This window comes from Perognathus longimembris, chromosome 16 (genome assembly GCF_023159225.1).
Source record: "Perognathus longimembris pacificus isolate PPM17 chromosome 16, ASM2315922v1, whole genome shotgun sequence".
Taxonomy (NCBI): Eukaryota; Metazoa; Chordata; class Mammalia; order Rodentia; family Heteromyidae; genus Perognathus; species Perognathus longimembris.
The window spans coordinates 55,066,983-55,086,317 of record NC_063176.1 but is presented as its reverse complement, the minus strand read 5'-3'; the positions used below and the strand labels follow the sequence as shown (position 1 = coordinate 55,086,317).

At 56.3% G+C, this 19,335-nt stretch overlaps 1 protein-coding gene across 1 annotated transcript in view; it reads right to left on the bottom strand.

Annotated features, from left to right (window-relative positions):
- Window positions 1-294: 294 nt before the first annotated feature.
- Window positions 295-19,335, bottom strand: part of Wdr1 (WD repeat domain 1) — a 31,472-nt gene continuing 12,431 nt past the window's right edge. Inside the window, exons 5-16 of the mRNA XM_048363897.1 lie at window positions 18,115-18,262; window positions 16,920-17,100; window positions 10,930-11,007; window positions 10,670-10,750; window positions 10,234-10,467; window positions 8,944-9,031; window positions 6,930-7,086; window positions 5,699-5,786; window positions 3,962-4,072; window positions 3,170-3,343; window positions 2,844-2,988; window positions 295-1,375 (exon numbers count right to left, since the gene is read on the bottom strand). Coding sequence (XP_048219854.1) covers window positions 1,269-1,375; window positions 2,844-2,988; window positions 3,170-3,343; window positions 3,962-4,072; window positions 5,699-5,786; window positions 6,930-7,086; window positions 8,944-9,031; window positions 10,234-10,467; window positions 10,670-10,750; window positions 10,930-11,007; window positions 16,920-17,100; window positions 18,115-18,262 — 1,592 coding nt within the window. The 3' untranslated portion in view covers window positions 295-1,268. The remainder of the gene's footprint in view (window positions 1,376-2,843; window positions 2,989-3,169; window positions 3,344-3,961; window positions 4,073-5,698; window positions 5,787-6,929; window positions 7,087-8,943; window positions 9,032-10,233; window positions 10,468-10,669; window positions 10,751-10,929; window positions 11,008-16,919; window positions 17,101-18,114; window positions 18,263-19,335) is intronic.

The following is a 19,335-nucleotide window of genomic DNA, read 5'->3' as shown; positions in this document are numbered from 1 at the left end:
CCGGAAGACAGCTGACAGGAAGGCTGCAGACGGCCCCTTGAGTGGGGACCATGGAGACACCCCCCACCCACAGCTCACTGTACCAACGAAGGCAAGGCTGGAAAGGGCCGTGGGGCGGGCGAGTGCCACCGTGACGGGGCGGCACGGACAGGACCGAGCGCGAGCCCTCGGCTCCTGTCCCTCCTCTCCACGGCTCCCTCTGGAGCAGCAGGCTGGCCACGTGCCGAAGGCCACCAGGGTCCCCCAACTGTCCCAGCCCCTCACCACCCGCCACACAGAGCCAGTGATCCACAGTCAAGAGAAAAGATATTTAATTATTTCTCAGTCTAATCTCTTAAAGCGCTCATAGTGTTTTTCACAAGTGCAAGGGGGTGGGATTGTTCTCAGCCAACATTTACCAGTGATTCCGACACACGCAAAGAAACTCCCAATCACGGTGCTTTATACTTACTTTTAATTTCTGCACTGAAAAAGAAAAGGAAGGTAAAAATGACGACAGGTTACAGCGAGTTCATCGTTGCCCTTATGCCCGTCTCGGAGGCAGACGGGGAGACAGAGATGTATCAAACGCGGTTGCCGCAGGTAGCCAGGACGTCTGAGTCTGGCTGGCAAGGGCTCTTCATGCCTGGGCACGGGGCTGTCCGCGTGCCAGCTCGAGGACAAGGACAGGCAACAGTTAAGATACACGTAAAAAAAAAATCCCACAATTCCATTCTTTAAACCGAGCACAAAAGCTGACAATGAAATGCACCCGAGGCTGCGCGCATTCCCGGGAGCTCCGGGGAGGCTCCCTGGAGCCGGGCCCGCGTGGGCACGCCCGCTCTACCCACAATGCCCCGCGCGCCCTCCACCGCTGTCCCCTCTCCCGCGCAGACGGGGCCTGCGTAGGGAAGGGGCAGCCAGGGCTCCCCTCGGCCGGCCTCCCTTCTGACGGCAAGAACCTCGGAGCCCGTCTCTGTGCTTTGGAGGCGGACGCCTCTGGAATGTTCCGCATGTTCTCAAGGTCTGCTTGGGCTGTGGGGGTTTAGTTACGAGCCACACTTGGTTTACGTGCTCGCTTTATTTTTCATGTGCAAACTGTTACTGTCTAAAGCTTTCAGAAGGTCGTATACGGACACGAACACCTGCAGAGATGAGGGTAGCCACCGGCCCTCCCCCCACGGTGGGGCGGACGGCGGGCGGGCACGGTACAGAAACAGTTAGAGAAGAACGTTCGCGGCAGTTAGACTCTAGTCCCTGATTCGGTCCCTTGGGGCGGGGGGGCATCCTCAGTAGGTGATTGTCCACTCCTTGACGGAGGCGTCGTGGGAGGTGGTGACCAGCGTGTGCTCGTCCAGCCAGGCCAGGCTGCTGACGTGGTGCAGCCGGTGTGCGTCTGGGGAGAGAGGGCGGGGGAGGGGGGGGTAAGGAACATGTGCCTCCTCTGCCTCCATGCACGTCTCACACCCCGAAGAGGGGGCCGTGGGGCCCAAGTCCTCAAGGGGCCCAGGAACCAACCGTGAGGGGCAGCGGGCCTGGCTGCGGTGCCCTCGCCGTGCACTCGCCAAGGCCGCCGGGAGCAGAGCCCCCGGCCTCTCCACACCAGTCGCTCCTCTCCAACACCACATCCCCCTCCCCCGAGGGGGTGGGCGCCTTCGCGCAGAAGGTGCACAGCTCCCAGCAGGCCGAGCGGGCCGGCCCAGGGTGGAAGGGAAGGCAGGCCCGCAGCTCCCAGCAGGCCGAGCGGGCCGGCCCAGGGTGGAAGGGAAGGCAGGCCCGCAGCTCCCAGCAGGCCGAGCGGGCCGGCCCAGGGTGGAAGGGAAGGCAGGCCCGCGAGGGCGCTCTGCGGCTCACATGACAAGCGCCTTTGCTCATCGCTCCCACGAGGACAGAGGGGTAACGACCGTGTCCAGAGCATGCACTGGGTTAGGCACTGCGGGGTTGGAGTGCACATACGTACACGCCCATGTACGCACGCGTGTGAGGGTGTGCACAGGTTTCTGGGCAATCACTACATGTGACAAAAGGGACTGGAGGACCTTGGGGAAATGCCAACCGCAGGACACCGGCGCGCCTTCCTGAAGGTCCCAGTTAACAGGCGGGGACCCCAGTGAGGCGGGACGCTAAAGGGGGCCTTCTGTGCGCCTAGCGGAGGGGGGACGAACAAGAGGACTGCAGGGGAGCAGGCAGGAGCACAGCCACACGTGACTCTGGAGCCCCTGAAACGAGCCGCTAGCAAGGAGGGAATGCTAAGATGCTGGATTAAATCAAACATACTATTTAAAACAACTGAGCCTGCCTTTTTTGTTTGGGGGGGGCTGCCAGTTCTGGAGCTTGAATTCAGGGTCTGGACACCGTTCTTACACTTCTGTGCTCAAGGCTACTGGTGCTCCACCACCTGAGCCACAGCGCTACTTCCAAGTTGTTGGTGGCTACCTGGAGATGCCAGTGTCATGGGCTTTGCTGTCTGGGCTGGCTTTGACCCTTGACCCTCGGATTTCAGCCGCTCGAGAAGCTAGAATTACAGGCATGAGCCACTGGTGCCCGGTTAAACCTGTTTCTTCAGGAAATGTGGCTACGTGGAAACGAGCCCGCCACCCGTGGCACTGATCGTCCTTCTATGGGACAGCACCATGGCAGGGTGGAGAGAGCCTGGCGAGGACAGGGCAGGGCAAGATGCCAGGAGCCCTTCCTCAGACTGCCCCCGGGGAAGGCCACATGCTCCCACGAGGAAAGGCGGCCCAGGACGGAGGGCACGGGCCAGGAGAAGGGACCCTGGCCCTGGAGGCGGCCTCTGGAGCGGCCTGCAGCACCTGTGTCAGGGACAGTCGGCCCAAGGGAGGAGTGGGGGGCGGGGGAGTCACCTTGGATCTTGACTCTGGTTTCCGGGTCGCTCAGGGTCCAGACATAGACCATCATGTCCATGCCGCCGGAGGCAAAGTGTTCATTGTCTGGTGACCAGGCCAGGCACACTATTTTTGCATGATGTCCATAGAAGACGTTGTTCTCCTGGCAGGTGCAACAGAAGGTAGGTGAGGGCTGAGGTCAGGGTTAGCAGCACGACTGCAGGCCAGGCAGCCCTGGAGCGCTCCCTCCTCCTCCTCAGAACCCCAGGGGACCTGCTGCTTGTGGCCACAGGGAGCCTCCACCGGTCACCTGCTTCGCCCAGCACGATCCAGAGCCCACTCACCGCGTAGCCGTCAGCCACGCTGAACACCGTGACCACCTTGCTGGAGTCGCACACAGCGAGGAAGGCGCCGTCGTGGGAGTAGGCCACGTCTGTCACGGGGCCCTTGGCCTCCAGGAGCTTGCCCTCGTCCTTCAGCGTGGTTCCCAGGATGGAGTATAGGCGCACATGGCCGTCCTGCGGGTGGGAAGGAGGGGGCTCATTCCACAATGCGCACACAATACCCTTTCCCTAGAGGGAAAGGTCTGATACCCAAGGCACCACCCAGCCTCAGTTTCTTTCACAGTACCTCCTAAAAGACTCCCCCTCTTATTCTAGCAGGAAAAAAACTGAAGTCAAAGGAGTAGGGCGCAGTGATGTGGCTTTTAGGGGGAAGACATCAGGCTCAACCCTGAATCTGGACTTGGCTTCCTGGCTAAAGTAGCCTATGACCTGTGCTGCTGTCCCTCCTGGCAGGCTTCCCTGGGCTGGCCCACCTGCGCCCCGCTACTGCCGAGCGTGCGCTGGGCTCCTGGGAAACACTGGTTATGAGGCAGGAGATGAAACCACTGACCAGAGGGCCAACACCTCATCTTCTGGCCTACCAGGTGCCCTGAGCTCAGGGACAGTGGACCCACACAGTTCTGGTGTGACAAAGCTGTACAGACAGCAGAGATCGCTGGACTCAGAACATGCTCCTTGCACTGGGCCGCCATCTCCCCCCGCCTTCTCTGGAGCTCAACATGGCTCACTTGGTCCCCCAATACCAGCACACACATGAAGGTCAGAGGGGACAGGAGGAGGAAAGGGTCTTACCGAGCCCCCAACGGCTACTGTGTCCCCGCCTGGGTGGACCGCCACAACTTCGGGCTCATAGCCGGGGTTGTCGATGCTAAAGCACTTCTTCTGGTCCTTCAACAAGACGATCTGAGGGACAGACATACCGGACAAGGCCGTGTGACCCTGTTCTTAGCAGGAGGGACGCATACTGATTAGGGGCTCTGGACTCCAGGCCACACCCCAGGTGCAGCTCCACCAGTCTCATGAGTTGGGCGGGGCACTGCCAAGCCCTGGTCAGCCAGTGTCAGGAGTTGGGAGGCTCACACCTGGACCACGCTGTCAGAAGCTATAGGGACCACTCCTGCAAGACCAGTGGAGCCTGAACTTGAGACCATGGGCCCAGGAACTAAACGGTGCCAAGCAGCGTTCTCTGGGGGGCAACTAATGCATAAAGACCAGCTGTGGCAAGAGTGGGACCTGCAAGGTCCTAGTCAGGTCCACAGCCTTCAGCCTATTCTCTCTGCCCACACCACAGAGGACACTGGTCATTCTGTGCCAAGGGCTCTAGTCCTATGAGCAGTGGAGTTCAACGGGCTGAGCACCATCAGCTGGGAGGAGGAAGATGCTGAGGCTGCAGCCAGGGGCCTGAGCTACCCTGGACCCCAGCCCAGAGCACTGCGCGGTGCGTGAGCCACACTGTTCTCTGCTGCTCTCAGAATGCTACACGGCACAGGCCTTCCTAGCCCTAGAGAATGATATATCCCCAGAACATACTAACAACATAGAGATGCTTTGGCCTAGTATCCTGCTGGACACTTGCCAAACATGTCCCAAGTGGCAGGGCCGACCTGTGACCACCAGAACATAAAAATAAATAATTAAAAAAAAGAGCCTGGGAAGGAAGCTGTCTGAAGGCCAATCACAGGAGACTGCCCCTGCCCCCCAGTTCTCGTCTGTTGTTCTAATACAAGGCGGGAAGATGCTGCATTCCTCTTGCACCCCCGTGGCCATGCAGGCTGTGCACAATAATTACTTGGCAGGGAGTTCTTGTTATCTAGGACACACAGCATCCGTTCTCCCTGAAGCAATTAGGTTCACAGAGCGAGGGGGGGGCAGGCGGGTCCTGAATGGTGGCTTTCCTCAGCAAGGGTCACTGCTCGTGCCAGCAGGGCCTCGGCTGCTACCTGCCTTCCTCTGTCTATACGCGGAGATGCCAGGCCCGCTGACGGGTGACGTGTGCAGCGGAGCAGAAATGTGTATCAAGTGGGTCAACTGTGGATTCGGTCAAGGGCGTTTGATCCCACACATTCCATTAGAAACAGAGCGCAGGCGACCTCAACACGGCAATGTGGAGTCAGAACTCATCGAGGCCCGGGTGCCACCTTGCCCTCATGTGGCTTCAGAAACGTCACCAACCTAGGCGATCGGAATTTGAACACAGTGACGGCAGATGTGGTGGTGTTCCTCAGGCCTCACCGGCTGACAGGCCTGAGGTGTGGTGTTTGGAGATACACTCTCGCCCTTTTATTACTGAAAGTGGGGACGTCGACCTGTGTCTCCTTTCATTTCCTGAAAACAGGGGCCTAACTGGTCGCACTGTGGGGGGATGAGGTTGTGTGGTTCCATACAAGATTGAGTACATGCAACTCCCTGGTTCCCAGTCTCACCAATGCCCCTTAAGAATGCTGGAAAGAGCAACTGTCCAGGGGACACAAGTGCAAGTTAGCAGCAACCCGCATTCCTCTTCTAGACAAAACCCAGCCAGATGCTTACCTGCCCAATGCACACGACCACGGTATAGCCCCTAGGGCCGACAGCTACACACTTGGGTTGAACATCCAGTTTCACAACTCCTTGTCCACTGTGAGAGGAAAAAACCCAAACCCACGTTACTTCCACAAGTGGCTCAGTGTGGGTGCCGAGACACACTTCACCGCCAAACAGTGCACACTTACTGCAAAACCACAGCCACTTGGCTATGTGGGAGAAAGAAAATTTGACCATGATCCATACTGAAGGAGCGATTAATTTTCAATGTGGGAGGGCAGTAACAACATGACCCAGGACTGAGGCAATGGTGGGTGGGGAAAAGCAGGAGGTGAGAGGAAGTGGACAGAAGAGTCTGTCTGTTCTTTCTGCTTAAGTACCTGTCTTCCAGTCCCTCCACCCCACATCTTTTGGCCAGAGACTGAGTTTCCTGGGTATAAGAGAAACAGCTCTGTTCCCTCTGACTGACTTGTATTATATATTGCTCCCAAGAAGAAAACCCACTACTCCAGGAAAAACAAAAACAATCTACCGGCCTGAATGGGCAAGAATCATTTGCTCTCGCCTGGCTCATTCTAGATTAATTCATGCACACATACGTTTGTAAATAAGGAAAGTTCCACATAACTGGGCCAAGGGTGCATTGACGTGTCCTGCCTTGTCACCAGTCCTCTCAAGAGCACACTCATGGCATGCAAGATGCATGCAGCGAACAACTGCACATCCGCTACCAGCTGGGCGCCATGTGTGGTGCTCACAACTATTCCCCAAGCGGGACAGGCCTTGGGCGGACAGGAGAGCTGCGATGGGATCTGGAGACTGGTCCCAGCAGTGTGCTGGGGGGTTGGTCCTGGGTCTGGGGACAGGGAGGTATGGAGGCCTCGTCAAGGACTGCAAATCTGCTTCCCACTGCCTATATTCAAACCAAGCCCCAAGGGCTGTAGACTGAAGACACCAGGGTGAAGCCAAACAGTGGCCCCTCGGCATCAGAGTACCTCTGTGCCCGACTCTGGAGCAGAGGGTCCCTCATCCTCAGCATCTGCCACGGCACCCAAGGCAGAGCTTACACCTCTTCATCATCTATCTATACGCGTGGTCACCTAGCCAGTAAGAACCAGGGCCTGACAACAGAATGCGGTAAGAACTAAGAACAGACAGGACACTGCGTGCAGAGTGACTGTCATGGGTCTGGGGCCCCTCCAGAGCCTGCTGGTCAGGTCCCACGGGCAGCTCTTACCTGTAGTCCCGCAACGTGAGGTTGGTGTATCGCACGGTGTCGTCCATGCTGCAGCTGACCAGCTGCCCAGACTCGTCCACCGCCATCCTGGACACCTGATTTGTGTGGCCTTTCCCAGAGAAGGAGTCATTCTCCCCTGTCTCAGAGTCCCAGTAATGTGGGGTGGGGTTAAGGAGAAGCTTGGTCTCAGGAGGCGGGGCACCTGCCACTCTGGGGGACGCAGCCCAACATCTTGTTCGGGAAGCCCAGAAAGAAACCACGGGGGACAGCAGGATCCCTGAGTGTGCCTAAACTCAGAACTTCACGAAACCAAGGTAGTTCAGAAGCTGGCAAGATGACCAGGCTGCAAGTCAGAGAGCCACGACAGTCCAATTCACTCTCCCTGGTACATGCCATGTAAAACCAGTATAGTGGAACCACACTAGTGTGTGACTGCTGATACTGGCTGAAACACCTTCTAAAATGCTCTAAAACCTAAAATATCTTGAGGTAGAACAGGTGGATGGAATATTCCACACGAGCCCACGTGGCCACTGTAAAATCAGGCACACAAAATACTGTGTAAAGTTACCTCTGGGTTAGGGGCACCATGGATTTCACGTTTAGTTCTGGGTTCTGTGCAACTTGAGTCTGTATATGCCAGAACTCCCAAATCTCACCACTCTGGTGTCAAACACTTCGGGTAAGCAGCTCTCCATCACTTTTAAAACAGTTGAGGTGAGATCCTAAGTGACTGGGGATCACTGGTTGCTGCTGTACATTGAGACTCTGATTCACATTTTGCCTTTCCTCTAACAGTCAACTCTACGGCCATCTTCACTTGAGGAAGCTGGCTGTGCTCACTGCTCAGCTGACAGACACCAGCCCAGGGGTGACCCACCATTCCCGGGGATTCCCAGCCCAGGTCTAGGGTGTGGCTTCAGTATAATGAGATTGCTCTTCTACATCAACGAATGAGGATCTTTCTCCATTGTTTCCTTGGGAAGTGACAGGTGCATTCTCAGGGTAACGCCATCTTGGGCTAGAACATCTGTGCACAGACACAGAGGGGACACACCTCAAGTATGAACGACCTTGAGACAGGGACATGGCTACGCGGGGGTGGAGAGCAACCAGTTGTGGCTATAGGAGAGATCCTGGTCCTGGGCCTCTGCCATCAGCCGTGACTTTCCTTCCCCGCTGGGGCAGACCGAGCCCCCTTCCTCCTGAGGTGAGGGGGAACCTTCCTGGGTCTGGTGAAACCCCAGAGGCCCTAGGAGGCAGAGCAGATCTGGGGTGGGAAGCATGGTGTCCTAGACAGCCCCCTGCAAGAGGGGCGGCAGCATGCACACAGGACAGGGACCCAGGGGGTAGGCCAGGACAGCACGGTGCTCACAGCAGGTGGCACAGTGCCCGCTGGCTCAATGATGGGAGTAGGCCTGGGGCCTGGGCCCCTGGAGACGGCAGCACCAGGACTCCACACAGCCCTGTGGCTGCGTGTCTGTACTCCCAGGCACCGAGGCACGGGAGGGGGAGTTTATGAGGGGCCACACCAGACTCCAGGGAACACGAGTCACTGAGGGAACTCCGTGAGCCTTGTGGAGTTCCGGCCGCCCCAGCTCTGCTGCCAATGAGCTGTGTGGCTTTGGGGGAATACTTTATCTCTCTGGGCTTCTTCCTCCACGTTTAAAACAACAGAGCTGTACTGAAGGGTTTCTAAGCCCTGCGAGTCCTAGGGCTCGATGATCCCATTGCTTGACACAGGGACAGGTCACAAGGGAGGTCCCAGTGGTCTCCTATAGGGAGGATCTGACAAGTCCAAGTACACACTGCACTGCACCGAGGGGTCTGATCCTGCCAAGGCTGTATTTCCCGCCTGAGGCCCGGAGCCGACATTCACACTAGAGGCCGGTGCTGCCAGGGACACGCGGCTGGGGCCCGTGCCACCTGGCTGGCCTTGCCCCCAGGGCCGTGGGAACAGGAACACACCCTGCTCTGCCAGTAGCTCGAGCCACCTCCCTGAGTCAAAGGATATTAATGTGTCCATCATGGCTCCCAGAGTAGATGTAGGACTTGCCGCCGTTTTTGTGCACCGTCAGACACTGGATCGACTTACTGTGACCCTGTGGAGGAGACAGGCGGGACAGGGTGAGCTGAGGACACCCGCCCCATCTCTGCTGCTTGTCAGCCCTGTCTAAGTGAGAGGAAGGAGACAGAAGCTCACGTGGCTGAGGGGCGCTGGGACCTGCTGGTCCCACTACCCACAAGCACGAGCCATGATCTGAAATGAGAATCTTCTGCTAGTGCCTCCTCCTTCCCATCCCAACCCTGGCTGGGCCAAGGATGGGTCTACACCGGAGTCCAGTACTTGAGCGCCTACCCTCAAGCCACCTGGAGGAAGCGCTGTCCCTGCTGTTATACAAGCAGTCCCATCACCCGGGCTCTGCCTTGTAGGGACCGAGGTGGTCCTGGGGCGCACCAGCACAGCTGACCCCACTTCCCCAACTGCTGGTGACATGGAGGACTGTGTGCACAGCGTCTGACCACAGCGAGCATCCGCCTCCAGAGGGGGCCTTTGCCGCCTTCCACTGCGAACAGCCCTGAACGAGCTGCCGAGGTGCAGTGTCCCCGGGCCCCTGCCAGGCTCTGTGTTCTTCATCAGCAATGCTCAACAACTAGCTGGCATGCTTCATGCTCAGAGCTTTTTCCCAGGAACTTCCCAGGCAAAAAGCTGAAAGTGGAGGTGTGCCTCAAACGGTGAAGCATTAGCCGTGAGCAAAAAAAACAAAAAACAAAAGTTCAGGGACAGTGCCCAGACCTTGAGTTCAAGAAGTCCCAGGAACCCCCCCCCCCACTTCCAAGGCAACTATACACACACACACACACACACACACACACACACATACACACACCCCCTAAGGTCATCTCTCTTTCACTCATATTCAAGGCCATCTATCTACTTCCATATTCCCACTCACTGGTCCCAGATCTCACCCTGAAGATGCTGTCATCGGCCTGGAGCTTAATGCATCCCTGGTCTTACCTTGCATGTATGGGAGGCACAGCCTGTGAGCTCCAAACAGCAAAACATGACAAGTTAATGGTTCCCAATAGGAGAGGGTCAAGGTCTCTGCCACCGGAGCCCCCAGGCACCCACTGTGCAACCCCCACACTGAGGTCTACCATCTGGCCTCGAACCTCTGCTGAGCTCCTGTCCTTGTCCTGCCCTTCTGCCCAATTCTCTCTAGCCCTCCCCTGGCCTCCTGGAGTGCCCATCCTCCCTCTCGCCATCTCAGGACAGAGCCACGCCCAGCACAAGCCTCACCTTGATGACCCGCAGGGGCTTGCTGGGGTTGTTCTTGTCCAGGTAATTGATGTACCCGGACAGGGAGATGCTGAGAAGGTGGTCCTTCTGCCACAGGCATCCTAGCTGCTGGTCCAGGACGTTGGAGCCCATGGGAAACGTGCTGACGACCGAGTTCACGTTAACATCCCAAATCTTAGACGTTTTGTCTCCAGAGGCAGAAAGCAAATGGGTGCTATCAGGACTCCAACTAATCTACTCAAAATGAAAGAAGGGTTACCTGTCGGCACTGGGGAGAGAGCCCAGGCGGTAGCTATGCACAGCCCCAGGGAGGTGATGAGGCTCCCGGCCCCTGCCACCCCAGGGGGACCCTGACTCTCTACACCACTACCAAACTTTTAGCCCCTCACATCAACTTTTTCCTCTGACTTTAAAATGAACACAAACCCATACTCACAGCGTAAATTCCCCCATCATGGGCCTTGCTGCCTCCGAGCGCACATACTTTTTCTCCCGTCTTCCCGTCATAGATGTAGATCTTCCAAGAAATAAAAATGCACGTGGGTCACAGGTCTGGGTGCGTGAGCACCGGTTGCCATTAGCTCACCCACTCTCTGCAGACACCGCCTCTGTCTTTAAGGAGCGAGCCCCGGGTGCTGAGCCTTGGTGAGACCCCCTGGGAAGTGGAAGGAGGGAGAGGTCCACCCTGGTCCTTACCTGGCCGTCGGCACTGGCCGTGGCAAATCTGTTCCCGTCTGGAGAGAAGCGCACACAGTTGACAAAGCGGCTGTGGTCCTGTGGGAAAGAGGGCTGTTACCCATCTGAAGGAGGTCAGGAAGGTTCTCTAAGCAGTCCCTCACGGAGGTCAGCTCGGCCTCTTTACCCGTCTGCTGCTGGCTCTGCTTGGAAGGTCAAGCCTCCCTTCCCCATGACCACCCCATGACCGGCCCCCTAAGCAGCTCAACTCCTAAACCCCTAGGTCTCCTTCAGTCCAGCTGTGGGGTAACTGCAAACAAATGGCTCTTAAGAGAAATTAAACAGCAGTTTAATCTCCAATTGGGAACTGTCTGGAGTAATTAAGGGACGCCACGTATGCACGCGTGCGCGATTCACAGCGACCTCAGGTGGTGCCAAACCCAGGAGTTAGTGCTGAAGAGCCCCGCCCGACCTTGCAGCTTGGCTCAGCTGTGTTTAGCTTTTACTTCCTTTCACTCTGGTATCCTATTTCTATGACTGACATTTATCTGCTTAAATGTAAATTCTTAGTAGGCACAGCCCACTAAACTGCATTACAGTCCACATTTTCCCAAACTGGGGTCTCTCAGGCCCTCCCAACCACTTCTGCCACAATCATGACCCGTCACTGGTTCGGGTCATTGTGAGCCTCTAGGCAAACTCATCAAAGAATGCCAGGCCCAGAGAGCCTGGGTAATTCAAGCTCAGTCAGTTGTAAGAATTCAGGATCCGGTTTCTTGTCCACAGCCTTCCTAAGGGCACTGGTTCTTGGGCCCTGGCAGGTGCCAGGCAACCCAGGCATGCTCTGGCCAGGAGCCATGTCAGGGGTGAGATTCTTAACTACTCAGCTAACTGCCACCAATCTTGCCATCCATTGCCAGCGTGCGCTGCGGGGTTGTCCCAGGCTCACAGACAGAGGAAGGAGAGCCCGAGCGACAAACTCCTATAGACCAGCCCCCTACAATTACGGGTTCCAGTAGAACCACCCAGAGCAATGTAACCAGTGGGCCAGATCCCTAGCTTGCTTCTGGCCTGATCCCCTTCTTCATTGAGCACAGACCCCCGCCCCCCACCCCCCACCAACTCTCCTCCTGGGCCTCATAGTGGTGGTCACCTCCGTGCTAATTCCCTTGATGAAGGGGACAAAGGAGCTAGCTGTGTGCCTACAGCTTGCCCCTGGGCCGCTCTGCCTGGAGGAGACAGCAGGGCATGGAGCGGGGAGACCAGAAGTGCTCATTCCAGTGGAGCAGAGCCTGGGAGGAGAGGGTGACCCAGGTGGGGCTGACCGCTTCTGCCATGAGAGAAAATGTCTAGGCACCGTTCACTTCTACCCTGTAAAATCTCCGACTTCACCAGTCCCCTGGGGTCAGACACAAGGCAGTCCTGTTTCAACCCCAGGTCAGAGGTAGCACGCTCCTTTGAAGCAGCACTGGGCGCCCAGGCCCCGTGCCCACAGATGGGTGTCTACGGCTCATCCGGGAAGCTGTCATGTGTCCTGGGGCGATCCAGCCGAAAGGGTCATCACTTCTGGGTGCCAGGGCCCACAGGAGCCTGGAGCCCCTGCTTTAGAGCTCATCCAGCCACCACTTCCCGACCGTCAGCCAGGCACCAAGCATCCGCATGGACGGGAGACAGGCCTGCTCCTGAAATAGCTCCTTTCAGGCAGGGAGCAGCCAATAGCTCATTAGCTGAAGAGAGCGAGGGCTGAAAATAGCACTTCCCGCAGGCAGGCAGGACAGGCAGGGTTAGGGGCTTGTGGGGAAACGTTGCAGGCCGCCGGGAGGGCTCGGGGCCACCTTCTATCCCATCACCCGAAGGCACTGCAGAACCCACCCGAGGGGTCAACTTCTGGCCACCGCTGTGTGGATCCCCAACACCAACCGCTGTGGCTGGTCCACAGCTTCCGGCCCCCTGTGGCCTCTTCCACTGAGCCTTGGCGTGGGCTGTAGGAAGTCCTCCATAACCACACCCCCACCTGTCTTCCCCAGCGCCTCAGACTCCTCTTACCACCAAGGTCATGGAGCACCCAGGTAATAAGTAACTCCCAGTCCAAGTCACGCCCTGGGGTTCCCATGGCCCCGCCAGCACTAGCTGCCGCTGTATACAGGACGACTCGTGCCCTCAGCCTCTCCCATACAAGCCTAAACGTGCTACAGTCCTGTGGCTGGTTGGTACCCATCAGCCCCCTTCCTTCTGGTACCCCACTCCCCCAGGGGGAGGGCTTCTTTCTCAGGCCCAGTAATATTCCCTTGGAAGACGTCCACCAGCCAGAGGGCCAGCACCTTGCCCTTTGCCCATCTCAGCGCGGCTAGAAGTACACAGAAGCTCCCACCCACCTCTAGGTTACTCTCCGGGCTCCCTGGACATGCCAGTCCCACTAGAACCTTCCTGTGGGGGACAAGGATCAGGCAAATGGACAACAGGTTCTCTCCAATCTACCTTAGGCCTCCCCCGGGGCTGTTAACACTCTGCTTGCTGTCAGCCCCACCCAGGGTTCCAGGCGTCTGAGATGGGAGAGACTAGCCTTGCTGACCTCCTCCCAGGGAGACCACAGTGAGCAAGAAACTGCCCTTTGAGAAGCAAGGACAAGGGAGGGCACTTGGTTGCTGGCTTGGGGCAATGACACCCCGAAGGATGTCTACTTTCTACCCTTCCACGAGGAAAGAAAACTAGAAGAAACAAACAAACAAAAACCCCATCACCACTCAGAAGCCGTGGGTACTCAGAGCTCAAATTTTCCTTGCCTAGGAAGACAACACTTCTGCTACTAGCCAAGACTGCCGCTCCCAGTGGCTCAGTCTCCATCTAGAAAGCAGTGGCTTCAAAGCCTCGTTCAGTTTATCATGAGAATGGAAGAAGGGTTCCTGTGGAGCCCACACGACCAGGCTGGGCAGGTGTTTCAACTCCACAGAATGAAAACACTGCAAAGGAAGGTCCTACCTCCCCATCTCAGACCACCCAGTACATCTAAAATGTGCATGGGTGGGGAGGATTGGTGCGTGGGCCTACTCAAGGGTAAAGGTGACCCCTGCCCATTCCCATTATACAGGCAAAGCCAAGCTATGGACCCCTAGACCTGATGGGCAAGGGAAGTCTTGGGAAATACCTGCCTCTCTAGCCTTTCTTATCCTACAGGTGAGCACCTGGCTGCCTGAAATAACCAGGACTGTCCGAACTGTGCCCATGTGCTGGTTCTCAGAGTGGCACCGATGCAGCCATCGGTGATGGCTTAGAGTTGTCATCACCAAGAGTTCTGGAGCTGCTCAGCTGGGCTGTTTAGGAGTGTGAGGAGAGCATATATATGTATCTTCCATACTCCTCGTGATGGGCTCTGAACTGGGCTTCAAAGCCACTGCTTCCCACATGGGAGGAGATTGAGAGGCTGGGAATGGTAGCCTTGGCTAATGGAGAACCAGAACTTCGGTTCAGAGGAGTGGAATCTCTGCCTGCTCTGTTCAACAAGCTTGTGAACAAAAACAAAAGCAATGTGACCCAAGCTTGGGCAAATGAGGTAGAAGGTGACTGATGGGCCCCCGTGAAGAAGAAGGTCTCCCTGGTTTTTCTCCGAGTTGATGCTTTCCTTGTTATTGGGTCACTGTTTTAGCGTGTACTGTAATTTCAAACAACTTAGTTCTTTTCAAGGCAGTAACCTGCGATCAATCCCTGTGCCTTCTCCAACCCCCCACCTTTCCAGCCCAGAAGCCTGGGATTGACAGCTCTATGATGTCACCAACCAGGCCCACACCCTAGGCCCAGGTGAATTCTGGCCCCTGGCCTAGACAGTCTAGGCCAAGGGGCAGGAGGAAGAGGTGTGGGAATGAATGGGCAATCACAGGACAGAGAAATGCCTGTGGGCTACTGACCTGAAGGGAAGTTACAGCAGACACAGGCTGCAGGTGGGGAGCAAGTTTTGACCCCTGGTCACCATGGGGTTGGGAATGAACAATTTAGGAACAAAATTTAACTGCTTGGATTTCCAAGTAAAAAGAATTTTTTTTCCTAAGAAAAATGTCATCTTTAGATGCTAGGTCAGCTGAGTTTTAAGAAACCTTAGATGGAATCCTGAACCATCTCTGGGTAACATATGGACATTCATCGGAGAGCGAGTCCTCCCTACAGCTGTGGGCTCCATGGAGGACAGACATTATCTTCTTATTCCCCAGGGGTGGGAGCCCTAGCTATGCCAACCTCAAGATCTCAAAGTCAGCCAGCTCAGTGCCTTGGTACCAACTTCTTCTCCCTCTCTGGGGTCCCTGGACAAGACCTTTGGGGTGAGCTCCTAGGGAAACTTTAAGCGCAGGCGGTGCGGTGGTACCCACCTAGGGACAGGACCAGCTGGACACGCAGTTCTGGGACAGGGTCTGGGGCAAGAACTGTGTCCTGGGATTAGAAAGGACAAGGGTAGAGAATGCTCTGACCAAGTGTTGAGCAAACACCCAGAGGATACAGGGTGAATGGCGGGCCTGGGCTCCAGCTGCCCAGCTGGAGTCAAACCCTTGTTCCACCATGGGTCCTTAAGCAGTCCTATGCTGCATTTGAATCTCATCTGCAAAGGAGAGGATCTCACCTAGGGTTGGGGAAGCAGTCCCCACCTACAAACAGTCCAGTGCAGCTGAATACGTCCAGGAAGAACTTGTGAGAGCCTCAGGAGAGGGTTATCACTGGAAATAGCTAGGACAGCCTCTGTTGCCATGGAAACCTCTTGCCCTCTTCCTTTTCCTGGGTTCATAGCCAGATGATTTCACTGTCTGAACACCGCTCACCCCTTAAGTCCACAATGACCTTGAGTCACAGCCTTCAACAAGGCTCCCCAAATAGCCAACTCTACTACCTATCAATTAGGTAGAAACCACAGGAGAGGATCTGACCAACTGCAGGGGGTTGGGAGGGGCCCTTGGAGCCACACACCCTGCTAAAGCCCCACTGAGCTTCTCTTCCAAGGCCTACCACCAGCCACCCCAAACCTGTTCAGGCTAAGTTCCGGGGCCGAAATGAGTGTGCTTCATCATGAACAGAGAATTCTTGGACAGCCATTGGTACCTTAGGCCAAGATCCCTAAGTCTTGTCCTTGCCCTTTCCAGGGACACTGCTCAGGGCTCTTGATGACTCACCGTGTTGTCATTAAAATCCAAAGTCCTCCACAGCAAGCCACTTTATAGACCTAGCTCATCTAATGCTGGGGACTGGGGGTGGGGGGGAGGGGGAGAGGAGGGAGAACAGGAAACTCAACCACTACCTCCAAGGAACCTAACAGCCACAAGACACAGCATATACAGTAAGCCATCATCACCCTACCTTTTCCTCTTTCCTACCAGTATTCCGGCTGTTTTCTCCCTTGGGTGTATGTAAGAATAGTCCAACAGCAAAGCCAGGACAAGTACAGAACCCCAGGGCCATGCTGAGCCCTCTGCCCTCCTGCCCACACACAGACTAAGCTCTGGGCAGCCGGATGAGCCTGATGCTGCGCTGGACCTCAGGGCAGCTGTGCACAGCTCAAAGTCACAGGTAAGATCCTTGGACATCGATGGATGGCCCCCGCAAACTACACTAGTATAAAGCTAAAAAGCCAGCACTTGGCCAAGTCGGGGCGTGTGCAAAGGGAGGACACCGAAATGTGCCACTGACTCCAAAGCCTATGATACCCGACAGGACACGTGGGCCTCATTTTTCCTAACGGAGTGCTCCTGCTTCCTCCAGTCACAAGCCACTGTGTAGAAGGTCTGCTTTACCGGCGGCTACAGGGGAAGGCAGCTGACACTGGTCCTGACGGCATGCAAGCCTGCTCCTCCTGTCTGGTGATTCAACAGAACTGAGGATGACCCAGCAAGGAAGCACCTGGCTGCCAGTGCCCGGGGCTCTCCCTTTCTGACAGACCCAAGTACGCTCGTCTGGTTCACACATCGGTTGACTGCCATTCTCACACGCAGACCAAAGTTTACTCCCAAACCACAAGAAGAGTTGAGTCTACTTACGCCAATTGTAAACTTGAATTTGAATGGGGGCCCCTCGAAGAATGCAGCACAGTTATCATCACTGCCCGTTGCCAGCCGGTATGGCCTGCTCTGCTTGATGTCCACGCTGTTGATGACTTTGTTGTGTCCTGTGATCTCACCTACCGAAGAGCCAGTGTCCCACAGGAAGACGGCTCCAAACCTTTATCCAGTGAGGAATGAAGGAGAAAGACAATCAGTCCAAGAAGGCAATGGCCAAACTGCCAGGAGTGCTAAGAGGTGTAGTGTCAGTACAGCCCTGAATCAGGATGCTCAACAAACACATCCAAACGTAGAGGGATGCTGGTGTTACAAGGTTTCCATAGGAATCTAAGAACACGTGGGAGCAACTCAAGTGCCTTTGGGAAGGAACTACAAGTTCATGTCTGTGAGGTGCTCTGCCGGGAGGAGGGAGGGCCTCCCACACCAAGGCACCCCGGGAAGCCATCAATGGGGGAGTTACTGTATCACTTCCCTACTGTTCTGTAGGGAGGGACCAGGAAACACGCCAGCTGCTATCTCTACTGGCAAGGAGCTACCTTACTCTCAGCAGACACTCAATGAAACCCTATTGTTCCAGTTACTGTGTCCTACTGGGGGGAAACAAAAGGAATTAAGCCCAACAGTGAGGACTCAAAGATTAATGCTAGTAAGAGTCTCTGAATAAGAGCGAGACAAGCTGTTCAAGTGCTTGAGGCAGCTGTGGCAGGAACTCTGCTCTCACAGCACTGACCCGATGGTCCTTAGTCCAGCAGCAGCGGTCCTCTATGCTGTCTGCTCAGTAGCCCTTGCCTCTTTGCTGAGCTCGGGGGACCTGAAGAGATGGCTCCAGCGAGGGTGAGTGAGTGCCTGGCTCCTCGTGCATGCTTACAGACAGGATCCCCATAACAAGAGGCACATTCACTTCCCCTGTCCCATTCCTGATGCCTGGGAGGTGTGGGCACGACAGTGGGAGTTCCAGGACAGAAACAGACTCAGGACGTGGGGAAGAAAGGAGAAGGGCCTCACTGTGATATGGCCCAGCCAGCTGGGCAGGGACCAGTGGCTCCGGCTCGTCCTGCGTCTAGGAAAGGTAGCTAGAGATCGGGTGCCCGCCAGTCCAAGCAGGCACAGGTGTCACTGCAGCCCTCTCCCACCAGCGAGGGTGCCAGGGCAGGGAGGGGCCGAGGCGACTCACTTTTCCCTTCCTTCCCCGACCACGGCGATCCTTTTACTGTCCTCAGTCCAGGCAATGTCCTTGATCTTCCCAGCGAAAGGCTGATATTCATATTTTAAAAGGTGCTCCTTCTGCGTGGTATCCCAGATCCTCAGCTTCCCAGAAATATCTACGGCACACAACACAGTGATGCTAGGAAAAGCCGCTTTTTTCTTGGTGGGGCCAGGGCAGTGTGGTCACTAACCCCTTAGCAGTGGCTTGGGTTTCCTGGCTTCTGGTGGGCACAGGTATCCAACACTCAGCCAGGTGTAGATCAAGCTGCTTCCCCCAGAGCTGCTATGGGGCCCTGCATGTCACCTGGACACCAGTAAGCCCCGGGCAGGCACTGGAAAAGCTCGGGGACAAGTGATGGCCAAGTCCCCACATACTACGAAGCACTTTTGCTTCACGACTTGCAGGACACTCACACGGTGTGGGGCCCTGGGCCACCTCCTTAGCTCTCAAGATGGAGTCCTTCATTTGTCGGGGGGTGACAGTGGCACAAAGCCCACCTATCAGGAGTGGCCTCTGGAGAAGCAGCAGCAGCCACTTGCACGCTGCAGACCTGGGTCCCATAGCGCTCCTGCCTCCAGGCAACGCTTGGCCTCACTCATCATGCGTGGCCGGGTACACAAGCTAGGGCTAGGTAAAATGCTCCTAGGAGACGAGGTGGGTGTTGCGAAGGAAGATCAGTAACAGAACATGGCAGCCCTTTTCTTCTGTTCTTGCTGGAGTACTGCCAACCGACCGTAAAGACAGAGACGGGGCCTCCCCGCAGATCCTGCCAGCAGGTATGGCCCTGACTCACCCCTGCCAAACTAGCTGTGCCTGTGGGGGAACAGGGAGTACTTTCGCCTGGCTCCTAAGGGCTGCAGGCTCCGCCCGCCCTAAGCAAAGCCATGGAGCGTCCCCGAGGGCCACTTCGGTCAGCACTGGACAAAGCCAAAAGCTGGTTGCAGTCAAAAGTAGCTTTCATTTTCTGGGCAGAGCAGGGAGGAAGTGGAGGCAGTACAGCCTGGTAGGTATATCCAGCCTCAGGAGGCGGCGGCCGCCAGGGTTCAAACCTGGCCTTGCCACATATGGGCTTGTGGACCTCCAGAAAGCCACAGAGCCTCTTTTGGCTTTACCCTTCGAGAGGGGGAAGAACAGTGCAGTCAGAGTGCTGCTTTGGGGACAGAAGGGGGGTCCCATGCATGGTAAGCA